Raw genomic sequence first — 20,730 nt, 5'->3', positions numbered from 1 at the left:
AGCACAACCGTTATTTCGGTCGACTCTTGCACGGAGCCCACATATTTCCCGACAAAAAAAGCCACCTCGAGACATAATTTTCTCTCGGCTCCCCCCAGTGTCCTGAAAACCAAAAAAATTACCTGCAGATACCATCTTTTTCGTATCCACCTCACACTCGGAAACACAGGACATTCTGTAGTAGGCTTCCTTCAAATGCACCTCAATGACGGAATGGTACCGCGTGGGAAAGCGTACTTCTCGTTCGGGATGGAACACATCACCCTGCAGTACATGCGAAACGCGCTCGCCGAAAAAAAAGTCGTGGTACACCGGAATTTCGGGGCCTCCCCCCTGCGGGCCATCGCAGCAGACATCCTCTCTACACCCCTTCTGCGTGTCCTTCAGAGAACTGGGAACGGTTTACGCCACGTAACTCGTTTCCCTGGCTCCGACCCTCGTCGAAGTCGAGTCTTTGTCGCCTGTGGGTCTCTCGCATAGGGGCGAAACCGCTCACTGCCCGCGTCGCGCTCGCCCATTGGAGGTTCAAACGCCCACCGGAGACTCCTCTACACGTCTCGCCCACCATACAGCTGCATTTCCAGTTTTTCCGATCTATAGGGAAAATGCAACTGTTTGCGTGTACAAGTAAACAAGCAAACACACCAGTCTTTGCTCCCTTGATCTTCCCTGGAGTTGCGTTTTTTGTTCGAAAAAATTTGATGTTTGTTTTTGCTCTCCACCAGCTGAGCTTCAAAATAACGAAAAAAATGAAGTCTTCCCCCGTTCGCCCCCTCGGGCTTTGCCGCACTCAGAATTCGCGTCGAGTGTCTTCGCGGTGAGCTCTACACCCTCGCAGACCCCGAATACGCTCTTCGCGCTTGCGCGGCTGGCCTAGGCAATACGAGGCAATATCTCCCTTATTCAGCATCAGCCACATAAAAATATCCACTTCGTTCCCTTTCGCCCTGCAAATCCCGGGTAAAAAAAAGACCGGAAAATGTTCAACCTCAGGTTTCCCCGAATGGCACACTCAGGTGTGCTCAACAGGTGCGAGCCTCCTTCCCCTTTGATTCTTGGAGTCTACAAAGCAGGTCACTCGCCAGAAAACAGCCTGTTCCTCATTCCGCCGCATCTTGCACAAGGAAGCCGGTCACCACTAAATCTCAACATTCCCTTCCTTGTCGTCGAAGAAATTCGGGAAACAGCACTCTTCCCACCAGGATACTTTGTCTCACTGCGCCAGACAGGCGGAAACAGGAGTCGTCTCCTCCTTCGGGGCCTTCTATGTATCGGAGGAAAGTGCGAAAAATTTGTTAACGGCTACGGCGTTTCCTTCACCGAAATGCGCGATCTGGTCTCCACGAGCTCGCCCCTGCGGCGGCTCCCAGGGTGCTGCAAAACACACACGACAAACACCACCGCACAGCGCAGTCCATGAATACCCCGTCGCGGTTAACGCGCCATGAGACTCCTTTGCGAGAGTTTTGCAGCCACGCGCGAATACGCGATTCCTCCGAAGACCCATCCCCCCCTTCCGTCCCCATCGCCTCCCTCGGCCGCCCGCCCACCTCTCCGACTCTGTCGCGCTCCATGGAGGGTGCGTCTCGCCCTCTGCATACCTATCTAGTCGCTCATCATACGTGAACCCTTCGAACATGGAGTCGTCGCTTTCATCGTCGTCTGCTTGCGTGAAAGGGGCCTGATTCGGCATGAGACAGCCGCTGGGGCCGAATGCGCCGCCGATCGCTCCAGGGCCTACGGCAGGTCTGCCCGGCGCAGCTGACTTGGGCATGCCGAAACCCGCGGCGGGTCCGTAGTGGGGTAGCGACCCCGGTGGAGGCCCGCCAGGGTACATCGGAGGAGGCATCGCGCCGTCAGGCGCCAGGCCTTCCCGGTTTGGCCAAACGTGTTCGCCGTGGAAGCACGGCGCATTGTCGGAGCGCAGCGCACCGGGCACCGCAAAGCGGTTCTCCTTTCCGCCTGGAGACGCAGGGAAGCCGGCCTTCGCGCATGAGGCGAAGACGCCAGGCGCACCGCCCCGCGCGTGGCTCGCTGCGCCGCCCGTGCCGCCGCTGCCGGGGGCGCCCGGCAGCGGCGAAGTCGCAAACGGGGCAGACGCAAACATGCCCGCCGCCATGCTCTGTGAGGGGTGCGCCGACGAGCAATAACTCGTCGAGTACCCGCCACCAAAGTTTGGCGGAGACGTGCCGTGTGGAAACGCCGACGCGCAATCTTGCGAAAAGGCCTCCCCCCAACACTCCCGGCCCTCCACGCCCGCGCCAATCACGTCCCCCGAGGTGTACGTACACCCCGCCTCCGGCTCGCCCGCGGCAAGGCCAATGGGGTACTCGTGCACCTCAGAGTTGATAACCGGCAACTTGACGAACTCCTTGTCAAAGTACTGGACATCCGTCGGCGACTGCAGGCGAGGCGAGAAAGGAGGTCGCACGCGCTTATCCTTCAAAGCGTCCCAGTCAATCTGCGCGAAAAACGGGTGCCGCTGAAGAACGCCACAAACACACACGGGCGCCGTAGGATACACAATCAAGCTTTGACGCTTGCCAAGGATCGCGTAAATGAACGCCACGCCGCTGCAAGGCGATACACAAAGGCGCTCCGCGCTTCCACGTTGCCTGTTCCTACGTACACCACAACCGCAGCTGCTCATTCCCCCCCGCCACCGCCCCTATCCCTCTGCCACAGCGATCGCGGCTACGGGAAGCTTCGGTGCTGCTTCGATCTGGGCTGCCCTAAGACGGCTCTCCGGTAGCACTCTGAGATTCCTCAAGTCGCACCTTAATCTCTTCGGCATCCCGCGGCCCGCCGCCGAGGCGTTTATCTGGATTCCGCTGGAGGAGACCCTTCAGCAGGTTTATGGCGACTGGAGACATGTACGACGGATACTGAAGCTCCGAGCTGCACACACAGAAGAGGCACAGTTTTTCAGCGATGCAAGCGCCTTATCCGCGCCACGCCACTGCCGGCGAGGTCTAGCAGAGATTCCCGACGCGTATCTGCTGACGCGACACAGGAACGAATGCGTCTGCCGTCCGCCCCGAGCTCACCCCCGCATGATCAAATGTATGTGTACGTGTGTAAATACATACATACGCACATGCGTATATACAGGCACACATATATACATACATACCTACATACATACAGTATACAGCGCGTCGATTCTCACCTCCGGATGTTTTCAAAGAGCCGTTCGCGGTCTCCGCTGTAGAAGGGCGGCAAACCCGTGAGCATTTCGTAGATGAGTGCACCCAAGCTCCACCAGTCGACTGCTTTGCCGTGGCCCCGCTGGTTGAGGATTTCGGGTGCGAGGTACTCGGGCGTGCCGCAGAGCGAGCGCGCGCTGCAGTTGTCCTCGACGCCTTCCTTAGACAAGCCGAAATCCGTCAGGCGCACGTGGCCTTGGTCGTCCAGCAGGACGTTCTCCGGCTTCAAACTGCGCACACGCGGCGCACAACGGGCGGGGACACACGCGCACAGAGACAGTCAAATCGCCTCTGGAGACAGATGCACCCGCCACGGACGTGGGCGATGTTTGCCTGGCAACAAAAGGTCATGCCCTTGGACGTGTGTCCGCCGTTTGGAGCTCGAGACGCACGGGCGCTGCCTCTGAAGGCGAGCGGGCGTGTCCCGGGGCTGATCCCTGCGCAGCTGCCTCAGCTGCTTTTTGAGTCCAGCAAAGCTGAGGCATCCAGAGAGGCGGTGACGCTCTGTTAGTGACTGGAACGAAGGTTCCAAAGCGCTGGTCAGTCTTCCTCGAGCACTTCTGAGCGAGACTCCACACATGCCGGCGGACAGAAGGAGCTTCAGTTGTGACACACACGCGCGGCACGGAGCCTGGAAACCTACTCGCGGTAGACGACGTTGTGCTTGTGGAGGTGCTCAAGAGCAAGAAGAACTTCAGCGGAGTAGAAGCATGCCGCGTTCTCTGTAAACCTGCCGGCCCGAGAAAGATGGAAGAAAAGCTCTCCTCCGGGGCAATACCTGCGAAAGCCGAGGGCACACGCGAGCGTTAAGTTCACAGAAACCGCGAGCAGACGCGTCTCACCTCTACACCGTTTTGCTGCCTCACGTCGCTTCTCATAATGTCTACGTACGATTGTGTAGAGAGGCACACGCCCGCAGAGATGGGATTAAACGCACAGCATTCGTAGCCTGCACTGAAGGGTGGGGGGGGGGGGGAGGTTCTATGCTGAGGGGGGCCGGAGGCGAGCGGACCGTCGTCCTAAAATAGATACGTTCGGTCGCTAGATGAGGTATACCGCATAAATCCACGCAGACACTGCGTTGTGCATGCATATACGCGAGCAAGTATGGTCAGAGGCAAAGGAAATTGCAGAATTTTCAGCGCTGTCTCTAGCTTCCGGGGGGCAGAGCCGCAGCCTCGAGCAGCCGCGCGCAGCGCTGAAGGGACGGCAGGCCGCGACGCGGGGCCGCCGGAGGAGGCTCACTATAGCGGCGCCTACTCGAGAACGAAGTAGAGCTTCTTCCGCGTCTGAAAGGCGTAGTGCATCTGAACGATAAAGGGATGAGATACCCAGGCCAGAACGTCTCTCTCGGTTCGCGTGTGCTCGACCTGATTCCTCTTGACAACGGCTTCCTTCCTCAGCATTTTCATCGCGTAGACTCCGCCGTCTTGGTGGAACTGGACCAGCATGACTTTTCCTGTATGACACAACGCAGAGCTCGCGAAACAGAGGATGTGCAAACGTCTCAATCCAGCGACGGCATGGACGAGTGCTGCAGTACGGCTTATGGGGCCTTCAACTCGCGGGCTGGGGAGTGCAGAAAGATCTAAACACACAGATATATATGTTGAGGCACATGAAAGCGCATTAAGTGCGCGTTGTTTGTTGTTTGTCTTGCACGGGGGGGCGCTCGCTAGCCTGTCTCCTCTGGTCTCTGGGGCTTACCGTAGGAGCCTTTGCCAATGACCCGGAGAGGAAGGAAGTCGTCCGGCGAGAGGCGTTTGTTTTTTTTCAGCATCATGCGCGTTGCCACAGAGGGCATGTTTTGCAAGTAGACAAAGTCGTCGTCTTCCACGCTGTTTCTCTGTGCTCCACGCACGTCGCCCTCGCTTTCAGTCCCGTTGCCGTCGACCTGGCTGGCGTACGCGGCCTCTCGCGCGACGGGGCGATCCGGCTGCCCGCCGCTGTCAACTCCGCTGTGCGGCGAAGACGAGTCGGAGTACGAAGAGACACAGACAGAGGAGCGGGAGGCGACGGAGAAGGTTGGCGACGCCAAAGACGAGGCGACCGGACCCTTCTGGCTTTGCGCCGCCGTGTGCAAGAAGCGTTCGTGTTGTGCCAGCGGCGCGTAGCCCCGTGCGTTGCGCGGCGGGTCGCAGGCCTCCGAGCTGGAGGATTTGGTGCTCGTCCCTCTTTTGGAAGACCCCTTGATCTCCGCACACGACGTGGAGACCTTCGACGGCGTGCTGGCGGCCGGCGACAGGTCCCCCGTCGTCTTGGCTGCGTCACTGCAGTCCGGCTTCTCCTGCTTGGCTGCGGGCGTGTCTGCGGCGCCCGTCCTCGCCGCGGACGCCGACGCAGGCTCAGTGCGGCCCCCAGGTCTTTCCAGGGCGCTCTCCTTCCCGCCGCGGGACGCGTCCTGCCGCCCGCCTGCCACTCCGTCGCCAGGCGGGGAGGGCGCGGAGCTCTGTTTCGGGAGGGAGAATGAGCGCGCAGGCGTGGGCAGCCCGGTCGAGCGCGATGTTGAGGAGGACGAGGAATGCGTGGAGTCGTGGTTGGAAGATGACGCAGCGCACTCCTCCGCCTTGACCGCGACCACCCCGTCGGGCTGGCAGGCTTCCTGGCTTGGCTCATAAAAGATCTTTCGGTCTTCGGCGTCTTCGGTGGCCCCGGAGGCCGCCGAAGCAGAGACAGGCTCAGCCGTGGGGGCGGGCGACGAGGCCCCGTTTCTCACTGCATGCGTCTGAGCGAGGCTTCTGTCCTGCAGAAGGCGATGCCCGTCTTCGTCGCGCTTCTCCGCACCGCCGCCAAGACTCGCGCTCGAGGAGCTCCTCTCCTCGGCCTCTCGCCCTTGGGCAGCGGATATGCCCGCCCCCGCGGCGGCAGCGGCTGTCTCCTTCCGCACCGGCGACGACTCGCGGCTGCTGTGCGAGCCGACGGAGGCTGCAGGCGAGGTCGGGGGCGAAGAAGAAGACATGCCCAGGTGCGCACATTTTTCGAGCGGGCACTCACGGACTGTCGGCAGCACGGCCGACGGCCCCACGCCGAAGGGCGCGTCGTGGGGGTCGACGTAGCTCAGGCACGAGGGCCCGAAAAGGCCCTGCGCCGTGGCGGCGTCCGCGGAGACAGACGACCTCCTCGTCACCCCAGACGCGGCGGCGCTCGCGCGCGACGGAGACAGAATGTGCAGCGCGTGTGCGGCGTCTGCTTCATCAGGGAACAACGTGGCGTCGCCGCTGTCGGGAGCACTCAGCGCGCGTGAGTCAGTCTTGCGCGCGGCGCCGTGTGTCCCGGACGCGTAGTCGACGTCCAGCTCCTCGCCAAGGAACTGCCCTTCGCTTTGCTGATCTCGAATCAGCTGCAATAGAAACGCTTGCTCACTCGCAAAGTCTGCGAGTGGCACGGACACACAAGTCACGGATCCGTATGAATTGAATACTGGCCGAAGGGCGAAATCCGTGAGCGCGCCCACCTCGAGACCTGGATGTGCCTACGTATTCATATATAGAATCCCAGAGATTCACTTGTAGATGTTGCCATATATAGTGTCCGTGTCAGTCCGGAGACACATGTGCACGTGGCAACGGATTCCCAGCCAGGCACACGAATTTAAACATATATATATATATATATATATATATATATATATATGTTTATACTCGTGTGCCTCGCATTTACCTATGGAGCCACGGAGTAGAAATGCGGCGGCCGAGAGCAAAGTGCACTGTCCGCCCGAACCCGTAACGAAGCGACCGGCAGCTCGGGACCTAGTGAGTTGTGAAGTCCCGCGGCCGCCGTTCGTGCTGCAAGGGTGGCGGCACGCGCCCTCCGACCTGAGTACGTCACTGCTTGAGGGAGCCGAGTAGGCTTACCTGGTTGAATGGGATAGCTGCCTCCGCCGATCGGCAACGCGAAAGACTGCCCGCGCTGCTGGTAGGCGGGCGCCCGGCCGCATGCGTCTTCATGGTACGCCTGCTCCGCCCTGAAGCGGGGTGACCCTCCAGAGGTGTCTCCATGGGGCCCGTCGTGCTGCACCGTCTCCACGGCGCCGGAGGCGTCCTCGTCCGCCTCGACCAGCGGGTGGAGGCTCTGCCGCGGAGCAGAGAACATTTTCAAATCGAGGCTGCTAAAAAAGCGAGCGCGAGTGTGAGAGCGAGGTGGGACTCGAGGGCGTGCAAGACTGCCGGCTCTAGTCGGGCAAAAACTTCCCAGGTTCATTCACAGCGTCGGCGGAAAAAAAACGACCACACAGGCGACGGACGGCGCTGGATCTCATCCCTCTGCTGTGTCGCCCTGAAAAGATGAGGCGTTTCAAATGGAGCTGAACGGAGCGAGAGAACGCCGTGGCAGCCGTTCGACGTCCGAAGTGGCAGAGAGGAGCGATTGCCTCGCTGGAAGCCTCCTGCCGCGATGTATCGAGGGGGGCAGCAGGCAGGGAGGGAACGCGCAGGTGCGCGAAACCCGTCGAGTGCTTGCTTTTCCTTCTCTCCCTTCTCTCTCCTCTTTCCAGCTGTCGCTCGAAGATGTGAGGTAACGACCCGCGACCCACACGGTCGGCGGCGACTTTGGGGCGGTAAGACGCTTGGGCGGGCGGGTGAGAACGTAGAAGGATGCACGCACAGCACTCGAAATCTGCGTGCGCGGGCGGACGGAAGGGGGAAGAAAGAATTTGCGGACGCGCTACAGCGCTGGAAAAAAAAAAACTGGAGGCGACGCTCGAGAGGAGGGGGTCTTCACGGGCGAGGGCCGAAAGTCTGGAAGCGTCCACCCCCCCGCTTCGCATATGGAGCCGCTAGTGATACAACCTTCTGAGATATAAAGGGCTCTGCGTACGTATACAAGCGCTTTCGCGCGGACGACTCGAAGGCACATGCGTCGGTGCCGCACACTGGCGTGAAAAGGCTACAGATATGTGCATTCGCGCATGGTGGAAGGCCTGGGGCGCGCCCGCGCCCGTGTGCATCCTGGCCGCACAGACGCAGGGGACAGTATGCGAAGCAAGTTGCAGGACGCCCCGAAGAACTCGAGGGACTGGCGACAAGGTCCGTAGAGGTTCACAGAAGACGAATTGGAGGCCGCTGAGACGGTTCCACAACTACCCTTTCCTCTCTTGAAGGAAGTGCTGGGCGACGACGGCAGGCCATCACCGCTCAGGGAGACATCGCGACTCGAGGCATCACCGAAAAAAACTCCAGCAGCCGCGCAGGACGTAAAGCATGACAGAGAGGTTCATTTATTCCCGCAGTGTACGGAGAAGAGTTGACCGCAAGTGGGAAGAAGCCACCTACTAGAGTTGTCACGCCTCACCGTCATCGCTGCCGTTCGCTCCGACGCGAAAGAGGGCGGAATCCGGAAAGCAAGAGGACGGCGTTATCGCCGCGAGCAGGCGTCTTCTTCTTCACGGCCCCCGTCAGTGCGAGGAAGAGAGAGCCAGGCACTCCTGGTTGGTATGGTAGGGAGAAAGAAACCCGAGTTCCTCTTCGCCTTCCTCTTCAAACTAGGCTATTTTTATGCAGCGTCTGGCGCCTCACTCAATGCTTTCTCCACCGGCTCCCTCGCCGCGCTGCCCTCTCGCCTTCCCGGCTCTCGCCGCGCGGGCGCGCCACTTCCGCTCAACGCCCCCCAGGGCGGGGCGCGAGCTTCTCTCTCTGGCTTCTTTCCTGAGGGGGGAAGCGCCCAAAAGGCAGTCGAGAGAGAGAGGCCTGCGCGCGGACGCTGCAGAAAGTGCGAACAGGTTGTGTGGCCCTGCTGTGCGGGCTGCACATGCTTTTTCCGCGGAGTGTTGTTATGCTGCCTTTTTTTTGCTGAACATCCGCGTGATGTTGTCCAGCAGACGTCACAAACGTCTCCAGCTTCTTGTGCGGGCTCGCGTCGCCCAGAAAGCAGACTGGGAGGACACCACCGCTCTTCGCCTTACCCGTTCGGCGGAAGCCGCGGGACATGAAAAACTTGTTCAGAGCGCGGCCGTAGCGGCCGGTCCGCGGTGATTCAGAAGCGGACCTCTGCAGTAGAATGCCAGTCAGACGAGTGCGGAAAGGAAAGAGGGAATACTACAGAGTGGAGAAGGACGCTCTCCCGCACGAGACGTCGCCTACGGGGTTTCACTGTTGCTCGCTGCGACCTCGAGTCTCTCACTTAGTCCAGCCCTCAGCGTCGTCTACGATAGTCACCGAGAGGAGAACCTCGACTTCTCGCGACTCTTTTCTCGCTCACAGAACGCTGCGTGTCCACACTGAAGAGTGAGTGGAAGTCGTGCTGATGGGCGAGCCTCAGGACGGACAGAGACGCTCTTGCGGGTACAGAACGCCCCGAAACCCGAGCTGTGTGGACCTCCTGACTCGCCTGAGCCCGACGGGGCGCTTGGGCGGAGGGCGCAAAGCCAGCTGTGCACCCCGTCGGCGTAGATTTCGCGAGACAGCTCAACCCTGCAGAGACGATACGGCTAGGAGTGGGTGTAGGAACCCCGTAAATCCGCACATAGACCCACGCACAGGTAAGCGTCCGTGCATGTACGCATCTATGTCGACAGCGCTCTCAGGGAACACTGAAAATGGAGGCTACCGTTCCCAACTTTTCACGCCCTAAGCGTTTTGTCGGCCTCTTCGGTTCCGTGAACGAGGCACTGATCGTCGCGCCGCCGCGACCAAACCTCTTCCACTCGTCGCTAGCCTCTATTGTGCCCATGGCTGTCGCCCGTCCGCTACGTGCTACATCTCCCGCCCTGTGTGTGTTCCTTGCTCTCGCAAAAATGGAGAGTTACATGCGTATATACGCCTGATTTTTCTCCATGGGCACGACTGTACGCGTCACAGCTCCAATGCTCAGCCAACTTCCACACGCTTACCACCGCGCGTCTGCGGAACGCTGCCGTATTCGAGTCGCGTGTCCTCGTGCGAGGAGTCGCTCCAGTATTGGTAACTGGCATGTTCTGAGCACGCAGAGGAGACCCTCGCTGCAAAGCAGAAGACACTGCCTTGTCTCCGCGTGAGGAATGGAAGGAAACAATGCTACGGCATCGCATAGCAAAAACCGACACGAGGCGCCGCACAGGTCACGGGCAAGCCGTGGTGCCGGCCATGTAGGTGTAGCAAGGTCGATTCACATCGAAAGCGTTCGTACTTCTGCGAGCTGAAGTGGCTGACGCAGCGGGATACACGACACTTATTATATTGTAGCTCATCACTTCCGTTTCTTACTATCTCTTGGTGCAGAACTAGCTACTCTTTGTAGGCTGGGTCCGCGGTCGCCATGGGAATTGTGTTTCATACGCGTGTAGCATCACAAGCATGCATGAACACATAGCGTCAGTGCTTTCGAATCAATCACTCCTCGCTCCACTGGCAGGGACTGCCGGCCAAAAGGTCACATCTGATTCAGGCGGACTACACTAGGTACGGTGGATGCCTTGAGACGTGTATGTCTTATGTGAGAAGACACGCAGACATCAGTGCTTCGGAATGTTCATCCCAGGGAAGCTGCTGTTCAACATCGCTCGGGAGAACGATTCTGGTCTCGCGGCATCCGACGCACGTTCCGCCCTGAAAAGTGTTTTGGGTGAACAGCTCTCTGGGTTCAAAGAGGAATTTTTATCTGCTGCGTGAACTGTCGCATTGTGGGTACCACATGCCTCCGTCGCTTGACTCTGCCGAAAGGTTGCAGAGTCTATAAGCACAGACAGAGTCTAGTTTCGGGTACCCTTCAGGCCAATCATTGTGTACTGGTACACGTGTATATACATATATACCAACTTCGCGCATCACCGATAGCAAGGCCTTCTGAGCGAGAGCGAAACTGCGATCTTGAACAGGTGGACTGACACAAAAATATGTGTATGCGCCAAACCGATCCCTCGGTGTCTGGGGGTGTCTGTCTCGTCTAAAAACATATGTGCGAATAAAAAAACTTTACAAAGTCGAAAAGGACAGAAATCTGCCGAGAGAGGGGAGGCGCAGCCAGAGACCCTTTGGAGGCTGTCAGAAGGTATGCAGTTTATGCTATGAATCTGCAGCCAGTGCCGCTCTACACGGGATTTTCCGAATTACAGATAGGGGCTCGACGACTTCAGAAAGTCGAGAAGAAGCACAAGACAGCCCGCCACGAGGAAGAACATAAGCACGTAGTATCTGTACGCCGAGGTTCTTTCCAGCGCCTTTGTCAGGTGCTGCCCCGCGCCCGCGACATTTTCCACAGCCGCTTCGGCGAGTTCTCTGATGTGCTCGCAGGCCTCTGACTGTTCGAGGACTTTGGCGCTGAAGACGTCCATGCAGTGAACAATTTCTTTCAGTTTCCCCTGAACTTCCTGGACCAGGTCCGCGTCTGTCGACAGCGTCTCGACGAGTTGTTGCTCTTCCCGTGCGAGGCTTTGCATGTCGACCTCCAAACCCTCCTCGCCCGCGCCGCCCTCTCCAGTCGCTACGCCGTGTCTCTCGCTTGCCCTCCTCTGGTCCTTGCCTCTAAAAACGACACCCTGCTTTCTCCCCGCAGGCTGCGCCTCTCCCTCCAGCGCAGTTAACTCGACGTCTCTGCATGAGACACCTCGACGCCTGTGGAGGGCACTCGAAGATTCCTCGGCGCCAAGTCCGGTTTCCAGAGCGCCAGAAGCAAGAGACGGAGAGAACAGCGAAGCAGACGGGCTTGGTGCGTCCCTCGGAAGAGAAGACGTTTTATTCGTGATGGGGCGAAGCAGACGCTCAGCTGTTCTGGCAGCTTCAGCGGCCGCGAGACTTGCGTGTAGCTGCCGAGTAGCCCCCTTCGTTGCCAGCAACGGGTTTGCAATGGAAGACGGCGACACGGCGGTGGAGCCATACTTCTCTGCTCGGTTTTCCAAGGAAAACCCGTGAGCGGAGGCGTTGCTGTACGCAGAAAAGTAACGACGGCTGTCGAGCTGGCCTTGAAGAAGCGCGAGTTCCCGCGTCTTCAAATCCGATGTCAAATCCTGGAGGTGAGCGTAGAGACATCCGATGACGGCGTGCCGGTGAGCCGCAGCCTCTGAGTTTTCGTCCCCTATTTCCCGGTCGGATTTCGAGAAGAGGGAAAACGACGCAAATGCCACGCGCTTTGGCTTGTCTGCTAACAGAGTCTTCAGCGCCGGATCCGTTAGCACCGCTTCACGATACGCGTTCTCCCACTCCTCCCGCTTTTTCTTCACAAGCAGCACGTCATCCCACCTGCCCACACTGTTCTCGAGGTCTTGCAGCTGGGCCTGCTGCCTGTGGACTCTCTTCAAAAGAACTGACACGTCTGCGCCTGCTGAATCCGAGGGTGCCGGCGCGTCAGCGGGCGACGACCCGGGTGTGCGTACACTTCCCCTGCCGCCGTCCCGAGCCGCGTGTGGAGAGTGGTGAAGTTGGAACTCTATGGCGCTCTGCTCTTCTGCACACTTTGCAGCCTTCTGAAGAAACAAAAACGCCGGCGCAGAGATGCAGGGGGGCGGAGGCGAGGACGAACCAGCGACCGCGTCGTCTCTCACAGGCGACTGGGCATCGGCGCCGAGCGAAAAAAGGGAAAATGGAAAAGGAGGCGAGGGCAGAGGCTTTCGGCAGAGAGCTCCCAGAGCCGGGACCGACCGCTGGAGGCCCGCACAACGCGAGTGGAAATCTGCTGTCCGGTCACACATCTTCTTCAAACGTTCCTAGCAGCGGCCTGTCACCCGAGTCGCGCACAAACGATAGTGTATGTATACATATATATATATACAGTCGAGCAGTATGCATAGAGATGCGTGCGTGTGTACGGGGCTATCTGTATACACCTGAACAACTGTTGAATTCGCCCGCAGGCAGCTCGTATTCCATCGAGGAGGCGGAGGAGAGGAGGGCCGCCGCAGCCACGGAGGCTGACGGGTTCGTCGGCACTACGGCAGCGACCGCCCGCCGTTCCGCAATTCGGCACGGGAGGCAGTGACAGTTAACCAGCCATCAGAGAAGGGATTTCAGCTCGCGGTGCAGCTTTGTTCTCACGGACAGAAAGCGAAACGCACCGTCGTCGCGAAAAGAAGGGACGACGCAGTAGACACCAGACACACGTTCCGCCGTTCGCGCTCACATTTTCTCACGCGGCTCCGCCATATCCTCAGATGCAATCCCTTCTTGAATGATGTCTCATCGGGCTCGCACCTCCTTACACTCAGGAAAGTACATGTTCGCATAGTCTGGACTATATACATGCACGTGGCGTAGGCCGCGTGCGCAGCTGCGACGAGTGTGTCTTGTAGCTCAGTCGAAGACGAAAAGAGCACGAAAAGAAGAGCTTTGCAAACATCTCCAGACCCCGACACACTCGATTCTCCCTTTTCGCTCCTGTAGATCGCCAGAGTGCGGCGGGTTTGAATCGTACCGTTCACCTGGCTTCCAGCGCGACGCGACACCGCATGCACGCTGGCAGGAATGGATTGTGGTGCCAGTTCGTAGAGGTGAGAGCGGAATGGACGTGCCAGTAGCTCGGAGGCGGTTTTAAAGCCTTCAAAACCGAAGCGGCATGCCGAAAAAGAGAGTGAAGCAAGAGGCATGTCCGTCGCTCCTTGGCAAAGTGACAAAAGGCACACAAAGGGGTAAAGTGTGCAGTTTTGTCTCGGTGTGCGCGCATGCTCGAGCAGAGTCCCTCGGGACTGCACACAGACTCTCTCACTTCCTGTCTCTCTGCTCTGTCTCGCCTTTTTCCTCTTCCCTCGGCCATTTTGAAACACACTACATCTTGAAACAAAATTTGCTGTGAATGCTGCCACCTTGGCGTGCTCACGCGTTGCAGGCAAGTTCCTGATTTCATACAGGCGTCAGCCAGCACGTGTACACGCTCCGGCGATTCGGATGGCAAGCGTTCAGATGAGCGCGTGGCGCATGCTGAGCCTTCAAGTCCCTCTTTTTGCGCCCCTGTAGACTTACCTGCGTCTCCAAGCAGAGGCGGAGTCGCCAGAGTAGTGGGAACGCAGTTGGACTATGTAGTTCCCTCCAAACCGCCTGTCTCGCGTGCGCCGGCTCAAGTCTTGTCGTCTCCAGCGAGCGCCTCGTCGCTTGGCCAGCAGATGCATGCAGCGCAGGGCTCACGACGAGGCGACAAACAGAACCAAAGATTCGTCGTGCGTGTTGGCATCGAAGCGGCGCCAGCCCGCTGACCGCCGGATGCGTCGACTCTGGGCGACGCACTTTGACCTCTTCGCTTCGCTGCGTTCGAAGAGGTTCCGCGAGGAGGGAAGTGACGGACGAAGCGTGTCGTCGCCCGACGCTGACAGGCTTCGCTGCATGCATAAGGCGATGTGAATCGCGTGCCCCTCCGAAAGAGGGTCAGACAGCTTGCCTCTCCGCAAAGGAGTGTTACTTCCGTGTCTTCCTCTTCTCCGGTGTTTCCCTCTTTTTTCTGTAATCTGCTCCTGAGGTGATGTCTTCTTTGCTTCTCTCCCTCTCTGTTCGTTCCGCTGCCCGTCCGTTGCCTCTCTGGTTCAGTGCACGGCTCCTTCCGTGTGTCCGGTTGTGGACTGTCGTCGTCTTGCTGGTCCTACTTTTTCAAAATACGCGCTTCCCTCCCGTTTTTTCTGCCTCTTTCGAGTTATTCTCTCGCTCCCTTCCGGCATTTGCCTCTCCCGTGTGGAGGACGACAGCCGGAGGGCGGGCCTCAGTTGCGCAGCCCGCTACCTCGAGGGACTCCCACCTGAGAGACAGGCAGGCACGAATCTTGGACTTTAGTCAGTGACTAATTGAAAGAAAATTCACCGTTTCACACTAACGGGTTTTGATACTCTCCAAGCTCGCGCAGCCCTGGGAGAAAAGATCCTGCCCAGCCCTAGACCCCCGCGACCCGCACAACGAGTGGCGCTTCCTGCCGTGAGGCGGAGGTTCGAAGGCGCGCGTGCTCGTTGCCTTTCTTCTCTTTCTTTGCTAGGCCCGGGGGATCGGGCGTGCGAGCGGCGGAGAGAGAAGAGGGAGGAGGAGGCGGGGGTTTGACTGGCGTTCGAAGGCGCTTCGTTGCGTTTTCTTGAGTAAGATGCAGTCCCGCGAGCCCGTCACGGCGAACGAGGCGCTGCTGCTGCGTGCCTCATGCCTCGCGCCGCACCACCGCGTGCGCGTCCGCCACATTCACTTCGTGGGCGGCTGGAGGTGGAAGGGCATCCCGCCCGACGAGAAGTGCGGCATCTGCAGCAACGCCTTCGAAGTGCATTGCAACGCGTGCGACAAACCCGGGGAAGCCTGTCCGCCGGCCTTCGGAGCGTGTGGTCACGTCTTCCACCTTCACTGCATCGGTGAGCCGCGGAGGCACGCGCCGCGGACGTTGGCCTTCACCAGAGACACAAAATAGCGATGTAAACTGTTGCGTGCCGCGGCAGAAACAAAGAAAGCCTTGAACCCATGCCCCGTCGTCCCCCCACTCCCCCCCCGACTCCCCCCTCTGGTTTTCATTGACGGGGAGTATAACCCTATCCGCGGCGACGATTCGGGTTCGTGTTCACAGTGAGGCACACAGCCGTGCACATATGTATGTATCTGTATTTATGTATCCGCAGCTGGTCGGGACCCGTCTGCTGCGTAAAAAGGCCTGTATATATATGGTTTTATGGTATTTGTAGGCGCATATACATCATGTACGCGTTGTATGTTTCGCGGCGAAGTGCACAGGTCAGCTCGCCCTTGCGTGCAGATGCATGTCTGCATGTCTGCGCGTCTGAGTCTGATCTTTCTGTGTTGTTCAGGGACGTGGCTGAGCAGAGAAGACGCTCTGCGCGAGAATCAGGCTGGCTGCCCGCTTTGCCGGCGACCGTGGCGCTTCAAAACTGCGAGCGAAACTCCTGCGGCGAACGAGGGAGGGCCCGGCGAGACCCCCTCGCGCTGACCTCTTGACAGAATTATTCCCTCGTATATGTATGCCTCCGCATGCAGATGTTTGCAAATACACAGACCCTGCGTGCTCGATTACCCGCGAAAGAGGCGGCAACCCATAGCGCGCTAACCCTGCTTGGTGGCGCAGCCTCCCTGCCAATATATATATATATATATATGAGTAACACACTCCTGTCTTTCATACGTATATCTTTTTATATATTTATCTGAATGCGCGTGCAGACCCCTACAGACGTTTACGTGGTCATATTGGGGAGGCATTGGACAACTGCGCGGGCCTGCCGAATCTGTTGGTTGAGAAATTCTTTGGTCTATGGACAGACATCCATATTCACATACGTGACGTATATGCAGCCGTTCGTTGCCATCTACGAAAGAGCCTCTTCCGAACGCACGCGTATCTCTGGGTTTCTTGGACGTCTTATTCTGAGGGAGGACGCAGGCCTGTGCCCCTTGACTTTTTAATCAGAACAGGGATCTGAACATTCCTGGAACGTTGTCACTGAGGCATTTTACTGTACGTTCCTGTTTCACAGTCTTGCTTGGAAGCGTTAGTTCTGTCTCAAGCTCAAAACATGGCGTAGTGACGCCGGTATACACGGCGCCGGCTTTCGGTGTTTCAAGCAAAATTTTCTTATGGCAGACCCCTCCAGTGTGCATCGCTCGTTCTTGGTGCTACAAGTACGTGGCTGCGAAAAAAAAGGCGTCTGCCTCTGATTCTATCTAGCAGTTTCACACGGCCTCACGCAGAGCAATGTGCGGAGGGCACATTAGCAACAGCAAGAGAGAACGTGGACGCAGAAGCGAAAGGCTTGCGGGCCTCGTTGTCACACGCACAAACGAATACACATGCATCTCCGGGTGGAACATGCGTGCTAGCGGATAGGAAACACGAAAATCTTGCTTTCATTTCGTACGTAGTGCGGAAATACGGCACAGAGCAACACGAAACAGAAGCTGTTGCTTGCTGCGCATTCGGGGCGAGTGGTGACAAACTCGTATGTCGGAAGGCACTCAGATTTACCGCAGGCTGCTAAAATTCCGTAGTTGCCGCCGAAGCTCCCTGAACTGGCGAATACCGCTCCATCCTCACACACCCGTCCGCGAAAGTAAACGAGAGAAGCAAACCCGCCGAATATTCGTTCCCCTGACAAGAGGCGGATCCGGTGCCAATGACGGAAAATAAGCTCGGCTCGCTGCTCGTAGTCAAGCGCCGAAAAAGCCCATGCGCAAAAGAAGACTGAAGCGAAACCCAGCGTCGTGAGAAACACTGGGAGCACGTGCGTGCCCAATGAAGCACGCCCGCAAACGGAGGAGTCAGACGGCTGGACAGGATGCGGGACCCAGGGGCACCGGCACCAGAATCTACGTTTGATACGGGAGAAGCTTCCCTCTCCACAGACATCTCGGAATTCCACAGTGGACGTCACGCAGAGCTCCGAGACCCGATGCTTAGGATCGCGGCGGCCTGCTCGTCGGTCCACCTGCGCGACCAACGAAAGAAATTGCAGCTGCCGCCGCAGGCATCCTCGTAGAGCACAAGCCACAGAAGTTGGAATCTCTTCAAGAGGCCCTTCATCGCGGAAACATCTCTCTCGGATTCAGCGTTTGCGGCCCCCTGGCCGCTGTCTTCCGTTTCTGCTTCCGCTGGAGCACGTAGTCGTGGAGGAGGAGAAGCGCAACTTCGAGAATGAGACACCCGAAGGAGCAAATCACGCCAACAATCACCTTCTACAACGCAGGGAACGACAAGCAGTGCATCAGACGAAGAATCCAGAGGAAAGTAGAAACCGGCTTCCCTGCAACCACAGTTACGCCGCCAGTAAGAGGAGCCAACACAGCAGGAAGACACTGCACGAAGGTCGGATGCCTGACGGCGACTGGCATGCTTTCCTCCTTTAGGCGGCTGTTCAAAAATTTTGAGATCCTCGATACTGAGCGAAAGCAGGAGACACAGGAGTCTGCGACCCCCCAGAATCCCGTCACAACTTACGGTTGTGAAGTCGCGGACGCCAGAATACTCCGCTACCCAGTAGCCAGCTAGAAACATGAGGAAGATTCCAATTAGTGCGTTGACGCCAAGCCTGACGGTACACAAGAGAGGGTACGGGGCACACTCTAGTGACTCCCATATTCTGTGAATCGGCATCATTCACGAAAACGAGAGATCGCCCTTTCCAGAGAAGGACATCGTCTATCGAAGCAAAGAAGGCGATCTTCCTCGACTGCTACAAGCGGGGACTTCAGCAAGGGTCGCTCGATAACGGCACTCGGATACAGGCTACCAACCGCGAAGTTCTGTGAAGTCAGCCTCGTAGGCCGAGATCCTGCGCACTCGTGGGCATCTGGGTGCGCAGGCGCACACCAGCCCCGATCTCCTGTCTGCACGCAACTGTCAGTGTTGTGCCTTTCTGAACACTCTTGCGAATGCATCCTTGCGCGCTCTGTCTCTCGCCTCTCGCTCCTGGCTCTCCTAAGTGCAAGAGTCTACACGCACGCCATGCTTTGTGTGTAGTTCGCGAACACGTCCTCCTCCGTGGTGCCGAAGAGCTTCTTCACTGTGGCGCGATACTTCCTTTCCTCAGAGAGAAGTCGAAATCTCTCGCTGGCGGGCAGTGCGTCGACGTCCACCGCAGCCGGCGGAGGAGCCTTTCCTGCACACAGGAGGGGACACGAAAGAAGAATCCGTGGCGCCACACGTCAGAAAAACTCCCCACGCGCAGCCCAACACCGCAGACGAGGCTCCCGCGAGCGGATGACAAGACACAGACGTACAAATACGTACACGATAGATGAACAAGTGGACAGGTACACTTCACGGTGTCCCCGTAGAATGCTGCAGCGCGTCGAACTCTTAAGGATCCAGCCTCTTTCCGTAGCCATGGAACAGATAGCCCGTTCGTGAACTTTGAGGCTCTATGGGAGTATTTGTTCGCATAACCTGAGTCCAGGCAGAGCGTCCACAAGAGACTACCCGTGACCCGCCGGAGAAGGACACACCAACGATGTAGGATTTCTCAACCAAGTCGCTGACGCGCACATGCGCAGCTTTGGCGCGGTTTTTGTTGTACTTGGTGACCTGAAGAGATGAAACAGAAAAACACGGAATACAAGGGGCACGGCCGCTTCGTGTCGAGGACAGTGCGACTCAAATCAAGCAAATGTGCCCGCGAGCGCTGCTGTGCATATTTCCACGCATACGCAAAACTATAAGCATGTGCACGCGCGTGCCTCTCCTCAGCTACCAATATCCGCGTCTGCCGATTGGTGAAAGAAGAGTCCTTCGTAGAACAATACAGATCTCTGTCTCTCGCTCTATATGTCTATCGCGTACTAGGCAGGCCTAGGGATGGAGGTGTTCGTACACTTCTCCGCCATTACTCATTGAGTTCTGTGGTCTCGAGCGTTTTCAGCGTGGCTGGCACGTTTCATCAATCTCGCACCCCGCGCCGGCTGGGGCACAGCACGCGGTGAAGCGCGCTCAGCGTGTCCCTCTCACCAGTTCCATGAGCCGGTCCAAGTCGATCGCAGTGCGAGTCGTGTATTCTCCGGCGATGCTGGGGCCCATTTTATCGAGGAACTCTCGAATTTCCGCAGTTATTTCGATGAAGAGGCGCTGAGCTCTAGAGGCGGGAGCAGGAAGAGAGGCCGAAGCAGATGAGGAGGAAGTCGGCGCGAGAGAGGGCGAGGAAGTCCGCGCTTCCGCCCTTTTGGCCTGACGAGCTTTCTCGCCCGAGTCTGTGTCGGGCGCAGAACTCGAAGGCGAAGAAGACTCCTGGACGCGCACCCCTGGGAGAGTCAACGCTTCCACTGCTTTATTTTCCTCTTCAGGCTGCTCGGGAGAAAAGGACGCTGAAGCGTCTTTCTGAGCGCGAGCGAGCGAGGGAGCGTCGAAGGCCGCGGACGAGACGACAGCCTCTGGGGCATTCTCTTCGCCGCTACTGTGGTGATCGTTCGCAACCGTTGGCCGCCTGGAAGAAGAGGAGGAAGACCCAGCTTTCACTTGGTGACGCCTCCGCAACCCTCCCGCGGGTTCGGTTTTTTGAGGGAGGACAGGGCCCTCAGCAAGCGGCGAGGCTTCCCCTTCTTTGGTCCCCCCCATGTCTTGTAGTTTTCTCCCCTCAAAACAAAAACTGCAGAGGCTTGCGCATCAAGAAGACGATAAAGGGAACACACCTTTCTTCTCCGACTCGGAGCCCCTCTCCACGCGTGGCCTTGCTCCTTGCCCTTACGACGAAAGGGTCACACTCTGGCAGTTTCAGGAGTTTTAAAGAAGGAACTGCTCATGTACGCGGCATTGCATAACGCTGAGACTAGCGTGCAACCACCAGTTCCCTCCTGCCCCGGAATCCTCCCGCGCACGCTCCTACGGAAAACGAGCGTGTCGCTGCTATGCGTATTGTACAGCAGCGTTGCAGCGTGTGTAAAGGGAGTGAACGTGCAAGCGGACGGGTGTCGCGAAGAGTAGATACACACGGTTCTGCCATGCCATGATAAAGTTGAGGTCCTTCCACTTTCGCTAGGCTTTCCGCTTTTCCGATACGGGCACCAGTATTAGAAGACTGATTGCAATTCGCCCAGCGTTGCGACGCTGAATGTGCGAGGGAACTGCAGCCTGGCGGTAGGACCCGCTTTCTTAAAAAAAAACCATATCGTGACGGACAGATCCAGAGACATAGCTTCTGGAGAGGTCAAGTGACGAGCATATGCACAGA

At 58.0% G+C, this 20,730-nt stretch overlaps 4 protein-coding genes across 4 annotated transcripts; 1 reads left to right on the top strand and 3 right to left on the bottom strand.

The window, feature by feature from the left end:
- Positions 1–790: 790 nt before the first annotated feature.
- BESB_050560 (uncharacterized protein) lies at positions 791–7,298 on the bottom strand (the record flags this gene model as incomplete). Its single annotated transcript, XM_029363507.1, has 9 exons — positions 791–947; positions 1,321–1,374; positions 1,602–2,482; positions 2,778–2,898; positions 3,170–3,436; positions 3,850–3,984; positions 4,467–4,665; positions 4,914–6,578; positions 7,061–7,298. The coding sequence occupies 9 exons, from the start codon at positions 7,296–7,298 to the stop codon at positions 791–793; spliced, it is 3,717 nt and encodes a 1,238-aa protein (XP_029220873.1).
- A 3,928-nt stretch (positions 7,299–11,226) lies between these two features.
- On the bottom strand, positions 11,227–12,804 carry BESB_050550 (uncharacterized protein; the record flags this gene model as incomplete). The annotated part of the gene is made up of 1 exon (XM_029363506.1): positions 11,227–12,804. The coding sequence occupies one exon, from the start codon at positions 12,802–12,804 to the stop codon at positions 11,227–11,229; it is 1,578 nt and encodes a 525-aa protein (XP_029220872.1).
- A 2,360-nt stretch (positions 12,805–15,164) lies between these two features.
- On the top strand, positions 15,165–16,007 carry BESB_050540 (putative anaphase promoting complex subunit 11; the record flags this gene model as incomplete). Its single annotated transcript, XM_029363505.1, has 2 exons — positions 15,165–15,420; positions 15,868–16,007. The coding sequence occupies 2 exons, from the start codon at positions 15,165–15,167 to the stop codon at positions 16,005–16,007; spliced, it is 396 nt and encodes a 131-aa protein (XP_029220871.1).
- A 1,583-nt stretch (positions 16,008–17,590) lies between these two features.
- BESB_050530 (uncharacterized protein) lies at positions 17,591–20,117 on the bottom strand (the record flags this gene model as incomplete). Its single annotated transcript, XM_029363504.1, has 5 exons — positions 17,591–17,746; positions 18,009–18,099; positions 18,513–18,669; positions 19,016–19,094; positions 19,515–20,117. 5 exons carry the CDS (start codon positions 20,115–20,117, stop codon positions 17,591–17,593), a joined length of 1,086 nt encoding a protein of 361 aa, XP_029220870.1.
- Between the last annotated feature and the right edge of the window lie 613 nt (positions 20,118–20,730).

This window comes from Besnoitia besnoiti, chromosome III (genome assembly GCF_002563875.1).
Source record: "Besnoitia besnoiti strain Bb-Ger1 chromosome III, whole genome shotgun sequence".
In the NCBI taxonomy this organism is placed as follows: Eukaryota; Apicomplexa; class Conoidasida; order Eucoccidiorida; family Sarcocystidae; genus Besnoitia; species Besnoitia besnoiti.
This window is presented reverse-complemented; position numbering and strand designations above follow the sequence as displayed.